The sequence below is a fragment of the Bos indicus genome, chromosome 2, assembly GCF_029378745.1.
Source record: "Bos indicus isolate NIAB-ARS_2022 breed Sahiwal x Tharparkar chromosome 2, NIAB-ARS_B.indTharparkar_mat_pri_1.0, whole genome shotgun sequence".
Classification (NCBI taxonomy): domain Eukaryota; kingdom Metazoa; phylum Chordata; class Mammalia; order Artiodactyla; family Bovidae; genus Bos; species Bos indicus.
In genome coordinates, this window is record NC_091761.1 from 44,433,351 (window position 1) to 44,448,228 (window position 14,878).

At 40.3% G+C, this 14,878-nt stretch overlaps 1 protein-coding gene across 18 annotated transcripts in view; it reads left to right on the forward strand.

The window, feature by feature from the left end:
* NEB (nebulin) overlaps positions 1 to 14,878 on the forward strand; it is a 219,245-nt gene that overhangs the window by 8,032 nt on the left and 196,335 nt on the right. For all 18 annotated transcript variants that reach the window (XM_070768009.1, XM_070767914.1, XM_070767927.1 and 15 more), the window contains exons 6-12: positions 369 to 476; positions 1,038 to 1,142; positions 1,821 to 1,925; positions 2,826 to 2,930; positions 8,418 to 8,522; positions 11,762 to 11,866; positions 12,512 to 12,619. In XM_070768009.1, coding sequence (XP_070624110.1) covers positions 369 to 476; positions 1,038 to 1,142; positions 1,821 to 1,925; positions 2,826 to 2,930; positions 8,418 to 8,522; positions 11,762 to 11,866; positions 12,512 to 12,619 — 741 coding nt within the window. The remainder of the gene's footprint in view (positions 1 to 368; positions 477 to 1,037; positions 1,143 to 1,820; positions 1,926 to 2,825; positions 2,931 to 8,417; positions 8,523 to 11,761; positions 11,867 to 12,511; positions 12,620 to 14,878) is intronic.

The following is a 14,878-nucleotide window of genomic DNA, read 5'->3' on the forward strand; positions in this document are numbered from 1 at the left end:
TGTATTAGCAATCAAATCTTTTTAGACTTGTCTAAATTTCTATATTTCCTAAAATTATTGAGGTTCCAGCTTTTCATGTGTGAATTCAGACAATAAAAATATTGAAAGAACCATTTGAGGGCATTTCCAAGACAATAGTTTATAGTAAAATTTCTACTCTCAGTATTCAGCCATGCTTGGGAAGAGCAATTAATATATCTATTTTAGTTTCTGTTGAGAATCAGAGTAGGGGACAAAAACAAAGCTGTTATAACTGATAATTGTTATAACTTGAAGGATTAAAAAAATAAGACAGGATGTATGTATTGTCTGTAATTTCTGCTGCTGTGTTGTCATGCTTTAGGCTAATAATCTGATGTCTTTTTTAGAATAAATACAAGGAGAACTATGAGAAAGCAAAAGGGAAGCCATACGCCATCACAACCGATACCCCAGAACTTCGCAGAATCAAGAAAGTTCAAGATCAACTCAGTGAGGTGGGCCGCATTGCTAAAATAGAGGAGAGAGTCATTTCAGAAATGTCCCTACCACTGGGAATCAGTTCAGTTCAGTTCAGTCGCTCAGTCGTGTCCGACTCTTTGCGACCCCATGAATCGCAGCACGCCAGGCCTCCCTGTCCATCACCAACTCCCGGAGGGCTTTAAATAGGTGTAGAGAGAATAAGGGGTCAAATGACTGTGAGCCAGTCTAAAAATATACAAGAAGCATTGGACATAGATTATGTTGCTCTAAATGTGAACCTAAAGAGACTTCTAAAAGCTTGGCTTAAAGGTAGTATGAGATGGGAATTCAAACTCACTGAGACTATCCATTCTGGTGCACAGGGAGGCTGAAATTTGGGTGGGAAAACAGACAATCAGTGAACACAGGTGCTCTATGGATAGTTGGAGTTCACAGCCTTCTACCTAAAAGGCAGAAACTTGACTTTGGATGCAGACGTAGAGTGATTGGGTCAATGTTCTTTATTATAAGATATTTTAAAATATATTCATATATTCATGCCTGTCATGGGTTCTAATTGTGCATTATTTTGGCAGGTTAAGTATCGAGTGGATGGCGATGTTGCTAAAACTATTTGTCACGTCGACGAAAAAGCAAAGGACATTGAACATGCAAAGAAAGTGTCGCAGCAAGTCAGTAAGGTAACAAGGTTGTGGTATGGATGGCTGGAATCCCAGGTAGCATGTGCATTATAACTGCCTGGCCTTGGAGGAGAAAACTGAACAGGCCAGATCCTGCTCATCAGTTCCAACGCGAGCCCACAGGCATGGTGGGGTCTAACAGCCACACATGTCAGGCAGTCTGTACCAGTGACTGAAGTGGACCATCAAAGCTATGGGGGTTGAAAAGCCCAGGACCTCAGCTCCAGCTACAGAATTCAGTTCCAGTGTCTCCAGAGTCTTTTTTTTTTCTTTTTAAGAAGTTGGGAGGTGAATTTTTAATGAGAAATCTCCAAACTTCAAATGTAAGCAATTAATTAAAAATATTTTAAAAATACCATCTAAGTCAAACACATCTACCATCCAAGTTCAGCCAATGATTGACAGGTTTCAACCTTTGAAAAGAATCTGTAGAGAATCAGAATCATGATTCAATTGACCAAATTAGACTTTTCAAGTGAAAGCTTACTAATGCAGGGAAAGTATCATGGGATGTCGACCTGGTCAACATTTCCATAATTGATGCTGGTGTCACTTCAGCACACTTCAGCCTTCACGTGAGGACAACCTGAGTGTGGGTGACTCTTCTCCTTTGTGCCCTAAACCCTCATGCCTTTGGGGGAGACATCAAGCCACAGGTTCTGTGCTCTTTCTGTGCAGGTTTTATACAAGCAGAACTGGGAAGACACCAAGGATAAGTACCTGCTTCCTCCTGATGCCCCTGAACTTGTCCAGGCCATCAAGAACACAGCTATGTTCAGTAAGGTAGGGGCCTCTGCTCAGTTGCTACTTGTCTTCTTGTGTTCTCCCACCGCATCACACAGAGGGGTACCTGCAAACTCTGCCTAATCTAAAATATGGTCCCCCAGCCATTTTGTGAGTAGCCTTGAGGCATGTGGGGCTGCAGGGATCAGGCTGGCTAAGAGGAACTGAGAGAAATGTTCCTGGGCCTAATGGAGGAGAGGGTCTGAACAACTGGGGAAGAGTGCATGGGGAAAACAAAGATGTGCCTGAGGGGAGAGGGGGCTTCCCTGGCAGTCCTGTGGTTAAGACTTCGCCTTCCAATGCAGCAGGTGAGGGTTCGATCCCTGATTGGGGAGTTAAGATCCCATGTGTCTCATGGCCAAAAAACCAAAAACATAAAATAGAAGCAATATTGTAACAAATTCAATAGAGACTTAAAAAAAATTGTCCACATTCAAAAAAAAAAAAAAAAAGATGCACCTGAAAACCAGTTCTGAGACCCACAAAGACCCACAAAGTATACAGCCCGCACTATACGTTGGACATGCCTGGCTGTCACTCTTATTAAAGGTTTAATTTTCTCACTTGTATTAAAGGTTTATTAAAGGTTTAAACACAAAAATTATGCTAAGTGCTTCCTGGCTCCTTACACTTTCCTTAGTACTAGTTGCAGAAGGCAGGTAAAGTCAAAGATGAAACACAATGAGACACATCTGCTCTGCAGTAAATAAGATGCGTCAGAACAAGCCAGGTAAGCTATTGATAAACATGACTTAGATGGAATGGGATCTGTGGATTCCACTTACCTTTGCTCTCCCTTTGCCCCGGGTTCTATATGCCACTGATGGATGAATTCAGAAGTATATATGTCAAGTCAGTGTGTTCTCACATTCTCGTAACTTTCACTCTTCTCTGATTTAGAAACTATACACTGAAGACTGGGAAGCTGACAAAACTATGTTTTATCCGTATAATGATAGCCCGGAGCTGAGGAGGGTCGCGCAAGCCCAGAAAGCTCTCAGTGACGTAAGTGCAGTGCAGTGCTCACATTTGAGAGTGTGCAATCAGGACACCTTGAATTAGGACACACTTCTTCTAGCCCAAAGTTCATTGCAACTCTTCGTTTAAAAAGACTAAATGCTATTGGAACTTCCTTGGCAGTCCAGTGGTTAAGACTTTGTCTTCCAATGCAAGGGGTACAGGTTCAGTCTCTGGTCAGGGAGCTAAGATCCTGCATGCCTCATGGCCAACAAAAAAAAAAACCCCAAAACATAAAACAGAATCAATATTGTAATGAATTCCAAAAAGACTTTTAAAAAATAGTCCACATCAAAAAAAATCTTTAAAAGAAAGGATTAAATGCTACTATTGCAGAGGAATATATTTCAAATTATAATTCATGAAGCCTAATTTAAACTAGATTTTATAATTTATATTAGATATTATTTAGTCTCATGCTCTCCTCTTACTGGTGAGGAAGCTGAGTCTAAGGTCACATTAGTAGTCTGTGGCAGAGCTCAGATCAAAAGCCTTGTCTTGTGATCCCAAGACCAAAGTTCTTTCCACTAGAACATGTGTCCTTCCATCACCTTGGCTGGAGTTAAGTTTCTCTGTGACAATAGAGTGGCATTTAAAAAAAACTTTTGGGGATTATAGCCACTTCGGAAAGTATTGAGTGAACAATGTTATGAAGGATTTTGATTTGCTGTCTTAAGTGTAAGTCTGAACTGTGGTAGTCCCCTTCTTCTGCAGGGGGATCTGACTACATACTTGTCCAAACATCTTAGTGTGGTTATTTCACAAACAGCGCCTCCCATAGAGCATATGTAGGGGATATTTTAGAGTTAGTTTAAAAAAAAAAAATCAGCAGCACTACTGGCCAGAATTTTAGTATCCTAGACCTTGAAAACTTTATTAGAGGAACTTAAAAAGGAGTAATAGAATCCTTAGTGTTGAAAGCAGCAGCAGAGACCCCAACCTCAGCCTTGTTTTGGCTAGCCCTTGTTTTGAGGTACTTTATTTCTTGATCCCTTGATCTGCTAGAGGCCATATTGAAAATAAGACTGCTCTAGTCTTCAGGGAAACTGTATTATAGAATGAGACTTTTATTCTCTTATATTCAATAGACCCTGAAGCTCTTACATTCAATATGGACTTAAGTCACTTGGCATTTTGAGACTCATCAGGATTTACTTCCAGTGCATCTTAGGATCCCATCTTGTCCTGATTATACCCATCTTGTCCAGTTACACATATGAATATGAGTTATACATACTCATTTGAAGGTATCTCCAACTTTTGAGGTCTATTTTTTTAGTTCCTATCACTTGATATCAACTAAGTTTAATAGGCATATTTCTATCCTAGTTTTCATATAACTGATGGAAATATAACAGATATAATCCTATCCTTCTATAGGGTAAGCTAGAAAATAAGCATAACAAAATTTTAAAGCCATTAGTAAAAATCAGTTTTAATGTGTGGGGACCTTCTGCTTCTCTTAAGATGAGCTTTTTGGCTTTGTATCTCATAAATAAACAATGTTGTTGTGTGGCCTTTATCAAATGATCAATAATTTTTTAATTAGAAGACCATTATGCATGCATACCTGCCAGGATGAAAAAGTACCACAAGAAATTTTCATCCTTTCTCCTGAGAATTTAAAATCAGGCTGGTAAGATGAAAGTGATATATACTAACAACAAGAGAAAAGTTTTTTAAAAACCCACAAGCTCTACAGTGTGGTATTTGCTAAGACAGGAATATGTGACTAATGAGAGAAAGCTGTGTGGAAGTGGAGATCCAGAGGGAATAAGTAGTGATGAACATTAAAGGCATTTTGTGGAGAGAGAGTGCTGGACAAAGGGACATACATGATGTGAGTCTGGAGTTTTAGGGGACAAAGAGATTGAATGCTTCTTGTGATAAACCATAATGGAAAAGAATGTATATATGTGCATAACTGGGTAACTTTGCTATACAGCAGAATTTGGCACAACATTGTAAATCAACTATACTTTGATTAAAATAATTTAAAAAAAGAAAAATGAATGCTCTGGGTGCTGAGTTAGGCAGGCACTTGTAAGAAACAGGTAGCAGGACCTTGAAAATCAGACAAAATAACTTTGATATGATGTCTCTCATTGCCTACCATATCATAAGATTTTGGTGAGAAAAATAACATGATAAAAGTAGAATCTGAAGAAATTTTGATGGACCATATGGTAGATTGAGACTAGAAAACATCATGATTTATAGAATACTATTTTAGTAATATAGACAAATCGGGATGATGGAGACAAAGGAGAGGAAGAAAGGAATCTGATGTTAATAAATGTTTTAAAGTGTTAATGACATTTAGATATTGGAGACAAAGGTGAGAAAGGAAATATCCATGAGTTTGTGACAAAGTCCTGGTAGTCTAGGCGAACAGGGGTACAGGTGATAACAATACTTTAGTGAAAAAAGAAATAGAGTCGATATAATGGAAGAAACATTCAGGTCAAGGCATTTGCACAGGTGTGAGATCAGTACAAGAGATTAATATTTGAGAGTCAAATAATTTTTAAAATGTGACAACTTCAGACATGAGAATATATGAAGGAGGCAAACGGCGGATGGCCAAGGGCAGAGTTCTGGAGGATACCTACTCTTAGGACACCTGGGTAGGGGCCAGGAGAAGACAGAACCAATGACCAGAGAAGTTGAAGGGGAACCTGGAAATACTATGTCATGTAAACCTAGGGAGAGGTTTCCAAGAAGGCATTTAATCACCAGATGTCTCCTCTTACCCATAAAAAGGAGAGATGAAGGGTCACCTCCATGCCACCCTAGTGCTATGGCCTTTGAACAATCAGAGTTGACTGCATTTTTTTTAATATACCTCAATAGAGGACATAATAAAGAGGGACATATAATAATGAAGTAGAGTCTTCTTTTTCTTGCCTCAGAAAGACTTGGCAGTTGACTTATGGCTTTTATTTTTGTGCTAGACCAAGTATTAGGTTACCAGCATGCCTATTAATACTGCTGTCAGCACCACGGACATCTACAATTATTAGGCACAGAGCCCCAAGCAAGCTGTTGTCCACCGAACATGCCACTGGCTAAGCTTGTGGATTTTGAGCTAAGGGTTTGGTTTCAGAGATTCCCTCTCCTTTTGTCCCTCCTAACCCAACTAAGTAGCGACAAAATACTTTGCAAAAACCAAGAGTCTTTAAGTTGATCCAGAGTACTGAATTCTAACTAGACAGAATTCTGAGCAAAGGTTCTTGAGAAACTAGGACTTCTAGATCTGAATTCTCAGAAAACTCTTGACAGGCTGTCATACTTAATAAGCATTCCTCCTAGTAGAATGTTGCTTCCTCCTTAAGGGCTTAGCCAGTCACAGAAAATACAGGTTGCCCTATACCTAAAGTAAGTCTTCCCTTATTTAAAAGAAAGTAAGCCATGGAATTATTAATAATACAAAAATACTTTAAAATCTGTCTTTTGTGCCCCAATTGATTTAATTTGTGAAAGCATTTCTAATAGGCATTAAGTAGATATTATTAGAATAAGATATAGTTAGATTATGGCTCAATGGGTAAATAATTCACCTGCTATGCAGGAGACACGGGTTTCATCCCTGGGCCATGAAGGACCCCTGGAGAAGGAAAGGGCAACCCACTCCAGTATTCTTGCCTAAAAAAATCCCATGGACAGAGGAACCTGGCAGGCTACAGCCCATGGGGTCTCAAAGAGTTGGACACAACTTAGTGACTAAGCACACACAGACTTGGTTAAAGTATGAAGATGATTGTGACTTTGGAAATAAACGACCTCTTTATAAAAAAAAGATACAGCCACATGGAAGGAGAAATCACTTATAGAAGTCTCACGGCTGAGTAGTAGAAGAATTGGGAGGAAAATTCTCCTTTTCCAACCTCCCCCGATGGCCTCAGTGTGTCAATTCTGACACACTCAGAAGTCAATTATTGAACCCTTGCTCCAGTCAGGTACTCGGCAGGGAAGAGGGTTCCCAAATGAGAGGGGTGTTTTCTGCCATGCCAGACTTCACTGGCATGAGCTCACAGACATGTAAACCAGGTACAGTGTCATCTGATTTGTCATCTGATTTTTTTTTTTTTTTTAAAGGAGGTAAGGGTAGTGGAGTGAGATTCCAGGAGAAGGTCATCAAGACAAAGACTCAAGAGGGGAAATTGTACCTGTCTTGGGATGTGGAGAATGAGTAGCAGTTGGCAGGCAGATGGGGAGAGGGTGGAGTTGGGGCTTCCAGGGAAAGGGAACAGCATGTCTGAGGTTCAGTGAAAGGACTTCATGTGTCTGGGGATCAGTGAATAGTTCTTATTGTTGGAAGTAGGGGTCAAGACTGGTGGAAGAAAAAGAGGAGTCAGTAGTGAAGGGAGAAAAAAAAAAGAGCAGGAGCCAAAGGGATGCATAATGAATAGACGTGGTAAGAGAGCTGTTGAAGCTGTAACCAAAAAAAGGGTAACTGAGAGAGGGAAAATTCAGGGCTATCAAAGGGAGCAGCACCCTGAGTGCAGGACTTGAGCTCTGCCAGGGGTGTTCCCTCCAAACCATGCAGCCGATGAAGGAAGCAGGGATAGGAAAGACAGAAGTGTACAGCCTGTCTTTATGAAACAGGAAGCTGAGAGGAGTATGGAGTTGGTTGGAAGCTGTTGGGGTTTTAGATGAGCCACTGGGAGCAGCGACTGACCAGAGGCACAAAATGGGATGTTCAAGCTTCAGTAAAGGCAAAGTGGCAATTGGGTGCCGTAAACGTACAGTACTCGGCACGGAGCGCCAAGCAAGTTGCTGTTCACAGGACGCACCATGGAGCAGACACAGAAGTTTCAAGCTAATGGTTTGGGTTCAAGAGGCTGTTTCTCCCACCTCTGCACCTTCTTCTGGTGTCCTTTTTAACCCTGCTTATCTGATGGATGGCATGGCAACCCACTCTAGTATTCTTGCCTGGAGAATCCCCATGGACAGAGGAGCCTGGCAGGCTGTGGTCCATGGGGTCGCAAAGAGTCGGACATGATTGAGCAACTAAGCAGCAGCCGCATGGTGCTATCCTGACGGAATCCATAGAGTTGTGTGATTTTCCTCAGCAGCACTCAGTATCCTGGATATTAAGGACAGCCAGGGTGTGTGGTTGACTTGATCCAGAGCGTGGAGAGTTTGTGAGCAGGTGTGATGTAAAGACAAGAGAATGCTGTTGTCAACAAGGAGTTGAGGATGCTGGTTAAGAGAATATTAGTTGTAAATCATGGTGTGGAAACGAATGGAAGGGGATGGAACTAAGGCCAATAGTCTTAGAGAAGGAAGATGCAAAGAAATTGAAATCACCAGTAAAGCTGAGAGTAAGGGCCTCTAACATCCAAAAGGATAAATTATGGTGCACTCAAATGTAAGACTTCAAATAAAGGGGAAAACAGTATTTTTTTTTAATGCCAGTAAATGGAATGTGGGAAATAGATTCATGAGCATTCCTGTCTTTTATTTTGTCAGATTGCCTACAAAAAAGGTCTTGCTGAACAGCAAACTCAATTCACATCTCTGCCAGATCCTCCAGATATAGAATTTGCCAAGAAAGTAACCAATCAAGTGAGCAAGGTAAGTAAATAAGGCTGAGACACTGTCTCCCTTGAAAACTGCTACTGAATAATCCAACCATCAGAGAAAGTAATTAAGATAAACCTAAAAACGCAACACAAACACTAGGAGTATTTTGCCTATGTCCCTGAAAACTCTACAACACATCCATTAACACCATGGAACCATGTTAATAAATGCTTGGTCAGCTGGATGACTCAGTGATTGATAAATGGGAAAGTGTGTTTTGAGAACAGAATCCACATCCTGATGTCCTTTGACATTCTGACTTATGAGAAGAATACTAACAGTAACCAAGTAACCGCAGATTTCCACAAAGACTCTGATTGTTTTAATTCAGCGCAGACCCTGTAGAGTATTATGCTCAGAATCAGACTTGGAGAAAATAACAATGTACAAGTGGTCTCTCATAGGCAGCTTGGTTAGACAGCCCTGAGCAGTGCACCTCATAATTTCCTAGGCCTGGCAGACAGCTTAGTCTGTCTATATTTAGTCTGGTAAACTAGCTCTGAGGAATGCAGCCCTGACAGGGAATGCAGAGAGACAGATGTTCAACTGATGAATAGATCCATGCTAAATTCCTATTTTAATTTGGACCAAATCAGGCCACTTTCTCTTGGGATACTACTGCTTTTAAATACTTTCCTTTGCCCTTTGTGGAGTTGACTGTTAGTTTGTTCTGCTTGAGTTTTGGTTGGACCTCAAGATTTCTGTCTTGTTTAAGTATTTTGGGGGAAGGTACGTCTTTAGTAAAGGAGAAGGAAGAAAACTATGGATGATGAAGTCTATTCAGCAATATTTTTTAGTGTCTGATATTGTAGATTACCTACTGGTGTGAACAAGGACTATTTGGGATAAAAGATCTAGTAAGTACAGTAAATTTTCACTGATAGGAATACCATGAGCCTGAAATTTTGCCCAGGCAGGGCTAAGCAGAAATTAACTTTAGAGCGAACTATTGACAAAGAGTTGGCCTCTTGAAAGTGTTGATATTGTAAATGAGATTGGAGAGAAGGATAACTTAATTCTTTTTTGGAAGAAAAATAAAAAATTGCTTTCAAGTATTCATTTAGAAAGAAAAATCTATTTTACATTTTTATTAAAGGCATATTTTAAAAGAAATCTTACTAATGCAGGATTCTTCTACCTCATTTGAGTATACAGAGTGAGTACTTAAAAATTATTTTTAAAAATCTATTTTGGACTCCTCTATAACCAATCTCTCTGCTAATGTAGGCTTGCCGGTTAGTCTAGACTGCACTCTTAGCAGCTACCAGTCACATGTGCCTATTGAGGAAATGTGACAAAAGGAATGTAAAATAGTTCACTAATTATTTTATATTGATTATTGTGAACTGATACTATTGGGCATCTATTGTATAAAGTAAAATAACATATTTTTATTAAACTTTTTATTTTGTATTGGAGTATGGCCAATTAACAATGTTATGACAATTTCAGGTGGACAGCAAAGGGACTCAACCATACATATACATGTTTCCATTCTTCCCCAAACTTTCCTCCCTTCAGGCTGCCACATAACATTAAGCAGAGTTCCATGTGCTATAAAGTAGATCCTTGCTGGTCATTAAAATTAATTTCCAACCTGTTCCTTTTTTATACTTTAAAGTATGGCTACTAGAAAATTTACCATGATGGCTTGCAATATATGCCTATTGGATTGCAACATTCGATTGGATGCAGAGACATTATTGAGTACTTTGAAAGCATTGCTAGGGCTGGGTTGCTTTGTGGAATAATAGTATTAGCCAAGGGAAGGAGGGCTATGGATGAAGGTCATCAGATTATCCACCATGGTGATAATTATTCACCCCAGTCTTACCAGGTCTTATAGCCTCCAGTTCATATGTTAACATAATGAACACATATCTGGAATTGTTATATTGCTGTTCCATTCTGTTTACCAGCCTTCTGTATCATAACTTTCAGAATCCATTCTCTCACCTATGTCTTTGCCCAGAGTCATCAAGTCATGCCAGCACCTCCTCCTGGCTCAGTGCCTTCTGTAGAGATGTGTAGGCAGGCAGGGCTGTTTGTGTCCACCATGCACACTACGACTCCTGCAGGTGGAGTTCTGTGAGCAACACTGAGCTTCTTGAAGTCCTTGAGCTTCTCTGCTTCCTTCTAGACTCACAATAAGAAAGATACAAGATTTCAGGTTGGAATTTCCAGCTGATGCTAGGTCTGCAACTGAAAGGAGAAACTAGGATCTAGAAAGTTAACCTTTGAGAAGAAAGGATATAGGGCATTAGAGAGAGGGCTAGATTTCCTTAAACTTAAATTCACTGGCTCTGCATCTTTCTCACCCTTGGTACTTGTTCTTTAAAGGCATACCAGAAAACCACTTTCTTCTTTTTTTTTTTTTTGAAGAGTATGGCGGGGGTATGCAAACACCTGAGACCCACTGGTTATGTCTGTTGACACATTCTATCAGCCAAGGTGGGGAAATTGCTCTAACCCATCTCTGACTCATGTCCCAAACTTGGGGTTGGCTGGATTAATTCCATTTCAAGAACATTCAAGCCAAAGTAGTCAAAAAATCATGGACTAGGTTCAATTTAGTGTAGTCAAACAAACATTTGTGAGGTAACTTCTGCATGCTGCATTTTGTGTTAGATTTTGAGGATACAAAAATGAAGAACATATAATTCCTCTCACCAAGGAGCCTCACAGTATAGGATTCAGGTAGTGTGGTGTTTGGGAGTTAATATGGGATAGCAGTTTAATTTTTTTATTGCTTGCCAGTTCTCATTAAAATTTCGTTAAGTCTTATTCATTGGCCTACAAGCCAAATTTTGTTGTAGTGTTGCTGTCTGGATAACTAGGAGTTTCAGTAAAGCTCAGAAATTAATGGCTAAGTTCATCGGGCATGAAAATCTGGGGTTGAGTGATTTTATTATATCAATAATCATGAATTACAGAAGGAAGATGCTTCTGACTCTCTCTTCCCTCAAACACCAGGGACCATCTGTGAGTTCTCTGTGAACTAAGTCCTTAAACTCAGCAAAGGGGAGACTGATACCTCTATCCCCTGCATCCAACTTTTTTTGTGAGATAAGTAACACTATACCAGAAGATTTGAAGACATCTATTAAGTACCCAGGAAGGGCCTGGTCAAGATATTTTTTAAAGCTGACCACTACCACCTAATTGGCTGCCTTATTTGTCAATTTCCAGATTTTGCTTGTCTTATTTTCTTTATTTTTTTTCCATCCTAGCAAAAATACAAGGAAGACTATGAAAATAAAGTCAAAGGCAAATGGAGTGAGACACCTTGCTTTGAAATTGCAACCGCCAGAATGAACTCTAATAACATCAGCGCAGTAAGTAGGAAGGGATGTCCATCCAAGCTGGATGTCCTTGGGTTGAGAGGTTGATTCTTTCCTGTATGACGTCTAGCCATTTGCTGCTCCTGAAATGGTACCAGAACGTTTCAATCCAGACAACTCTTTCTGGGGGCAAGACCTGTGTAGGGTCCCTATTTAGAAAGAAATTCCACCATCTTTCCTTCCTTTTGCAAAGCATTGTTTTGATTGGATTCCATTACTCTTGCCTCATTTTTCATTGGAACAATATGGTTTCATGGTGAGTACAGATGAAAGAGGCCCTTTTTGTTCTGTGTCTGGGCACTCGAGCGGTACATTTATGAAACTGATTAATCTCTTCCCAGATCCCCTCCCTGGAAAACATAAAAAACCTCTTTTTCTTTTTTCTTAAGTTCTCTGCCTCTGGCCTTTGAGAGCTCCTCCTTTGAGGTTGTCTTCCAACCTATTATAACTGCTCCAAGTTTCTGTTAAGCTGCTAATGGCTTTTGTGATAGCACCATATTCTATAACTGTAATCTGACCCACAGAAGCTAAGAGGAGCATGGCTTTGGGTGATGTCTCCAAGTGGCCTCTGTCCTCCCATATAAGACTTTTGCCTAATTGTTCCCACAGCAGTTCTCCAGCATATTTCATGTCTTACAGAAAAAATACCAGGAAGACTTTGAGCATATGAAAGACCAGATCTACTTCATGCAGACCGAAACCCCAGAGTACAAAGTGAATAAACAAGCTGGGGTGGCAGCTAGCAAGGTATGGGGACATTTTCTCATTGATCTTGATATAGTCTCAGTGTGGGGGAATTTCTTACAACTCTTGCTTTTGTACATAATGGGGGGAAAAGTTTCTTACGGGAACAGTAAGAAAATATTTGGGGATTACAATAGGGCTACCAATTTTTTTAAAAAAAATTGCCGTGTAGGAGAATTCACAATACTAAGCTACCATCTTCAGCATTTCATAGACTAAAGGACCTTTTGATACCCAGAAGTAGAAAGGACAAAAGAACTTCTCAAGAAAAGGTAACTGGCAGCGTTCTTTGAATACAGACACTCACTCTCACACTTGCAACTACCATTGTTTTTCTATTTTCTTATTAACTAGTGAAAATCTGGTCACAGACAAGATGCATGAATCCATGGATTTGCTCATATAGTCTATAGAGTGACTCTGGTAACTAGTCTACTCCTAGGCATTCTAAAGGGGGCTTCCCTGGTGGCTCACAGGTAAAGAATCTGCCTGCAATGAAGGAGATACGGGTTTGATCCCTGGGTTGAGAAGAGCCCCTGGGTTGGGAATATCCCCTGGAGGAGGAAATGGCAACCCACTCCAGTATTCTTTCCTGGGAAATCCATGGACAGAGGAGGCTGGTGGGCTACAAGGGGCCCCATAGCGTTGCAAAGTGTCGGACACAACTTAGCAACCAAACTGTAACAGGTGTTCTAAAGCACTAGAAAGAGCAATAACTTCAAAGCCAATCAGATTTGCAGCCTGGCTCTGCAGGAGGAGTGAAAGTAGGAAGATCATGTCACTTAGGAGACTATTTCAGGATCCGGGTGCAAGACAGTGATGTTTTGGACCAGGAGAGTAGCCTGGAAAGTGATGAGAAGTATTTCAAAATTAGAGCTGACCTGATTTGCTGAGGAGTTGAATATGGGATATGAGAAAAGTTTTGGTCTAAGCAACTAGATGGATAGGGTTTCCCTTTGTCAAGATAGGAAAGATGGTGGAAGGATAGGTAATTTCTTATTGGAGGGGAAACATGAGCTCAACTTCAGACATGTAAATTTTGAGATGCCTTTAAGAAATGTAAATGTCAAGTAGGCAGTTTATTATATGAGTATGCCATTTCAGGGGAGATATCTGGAAAGTTTGTATAAATTTGGGCATCAGTAGCATATGAATCATATTTAATGTCATAAGACTGGAGGCCATCAAGGGAGCAAGTGTAGAGAGAAAACTCTAAGGATTGGATTCTGGAGTGCTTCCTTGTGAAGACATCAGTAAGATGGGGTATAAGCAGAGTTAGGTAAGAGTGATTGATGTTTTGGGAAGCTGGTGAAAGGGGAAGGGAGGGAGTAATTGTGTCAAATGTTTCTGAAGTGGGTTTATCAATGAATGGTGTCTGGTGAACTTAATAAGAGCACTTTGGTTGAGTGTTTAGAAAGGGTTTGTGAGTGAATGAGAAGAGAGAAATAGAATAATATGAGTGTACTTGACTCCTGAGAAAAAAGAAGAGAAAGGGGTAGTAGCTAATGGATAAGTAGGTGAAGAGGGAATTTTTTTAGGTAAGAGGCAAAAATGCCATGTTTCTAGGCTGATAGAAGAAAAATCAAGTGTAGAGGGAAAATGAGATCATGTTGAGGAGGGGAGGGAGAGTGGCTGGAGCATTGTCCTAGAGTAGGAGAAAGGGGCAGGGACCCGGTGCTTAGGAGCAAGGGATGACTTTCCCTGAAATAAGAGAGGAAGCTGTGAATCCCAGATGCAGGTAGAGGGATAATAGGTCTGTGGAATTTCCTTTCTAGTTGTTTCCATTGGTCATGGAAATAGATAATTCTATAAGAGGTTGTCTACATCCTCCACTTCTGAAGAACATCCTCTGTGAGTCCCCAGCGTGGGCTGTAGGGGTGGTACATCTGTGTTTCAGTTGTGTATCTCCCACCTTTGAAGACTGAGCCAATTGTTTTCTGAGGTTCTTAAATATTGGCAGATTATCTAGGAATTCCAGAACATGTCTATATTCTAAAATTATTTTGCTTGAAGAAATAAATGGCACTGGTGCTCATGGTCAAGGTTAGGATCTGTTTCTTTTTTTCTTCTTCCCTTTGGATATGCTCCTGAGGGGGGCTTTTGTGCCCTTACTTAAAGCTTCTGTTGGAGCTGGAATTAAAGGTGAAAAGTAGGGAGGGCAGAAGAAAAGATGAGGCTGTCACCATATATCTAGCCCCTACCCCTTCCTCCTCCTCCCATGCCTACATTAAGTATACATGTGCTCACACACATAGTCACAGA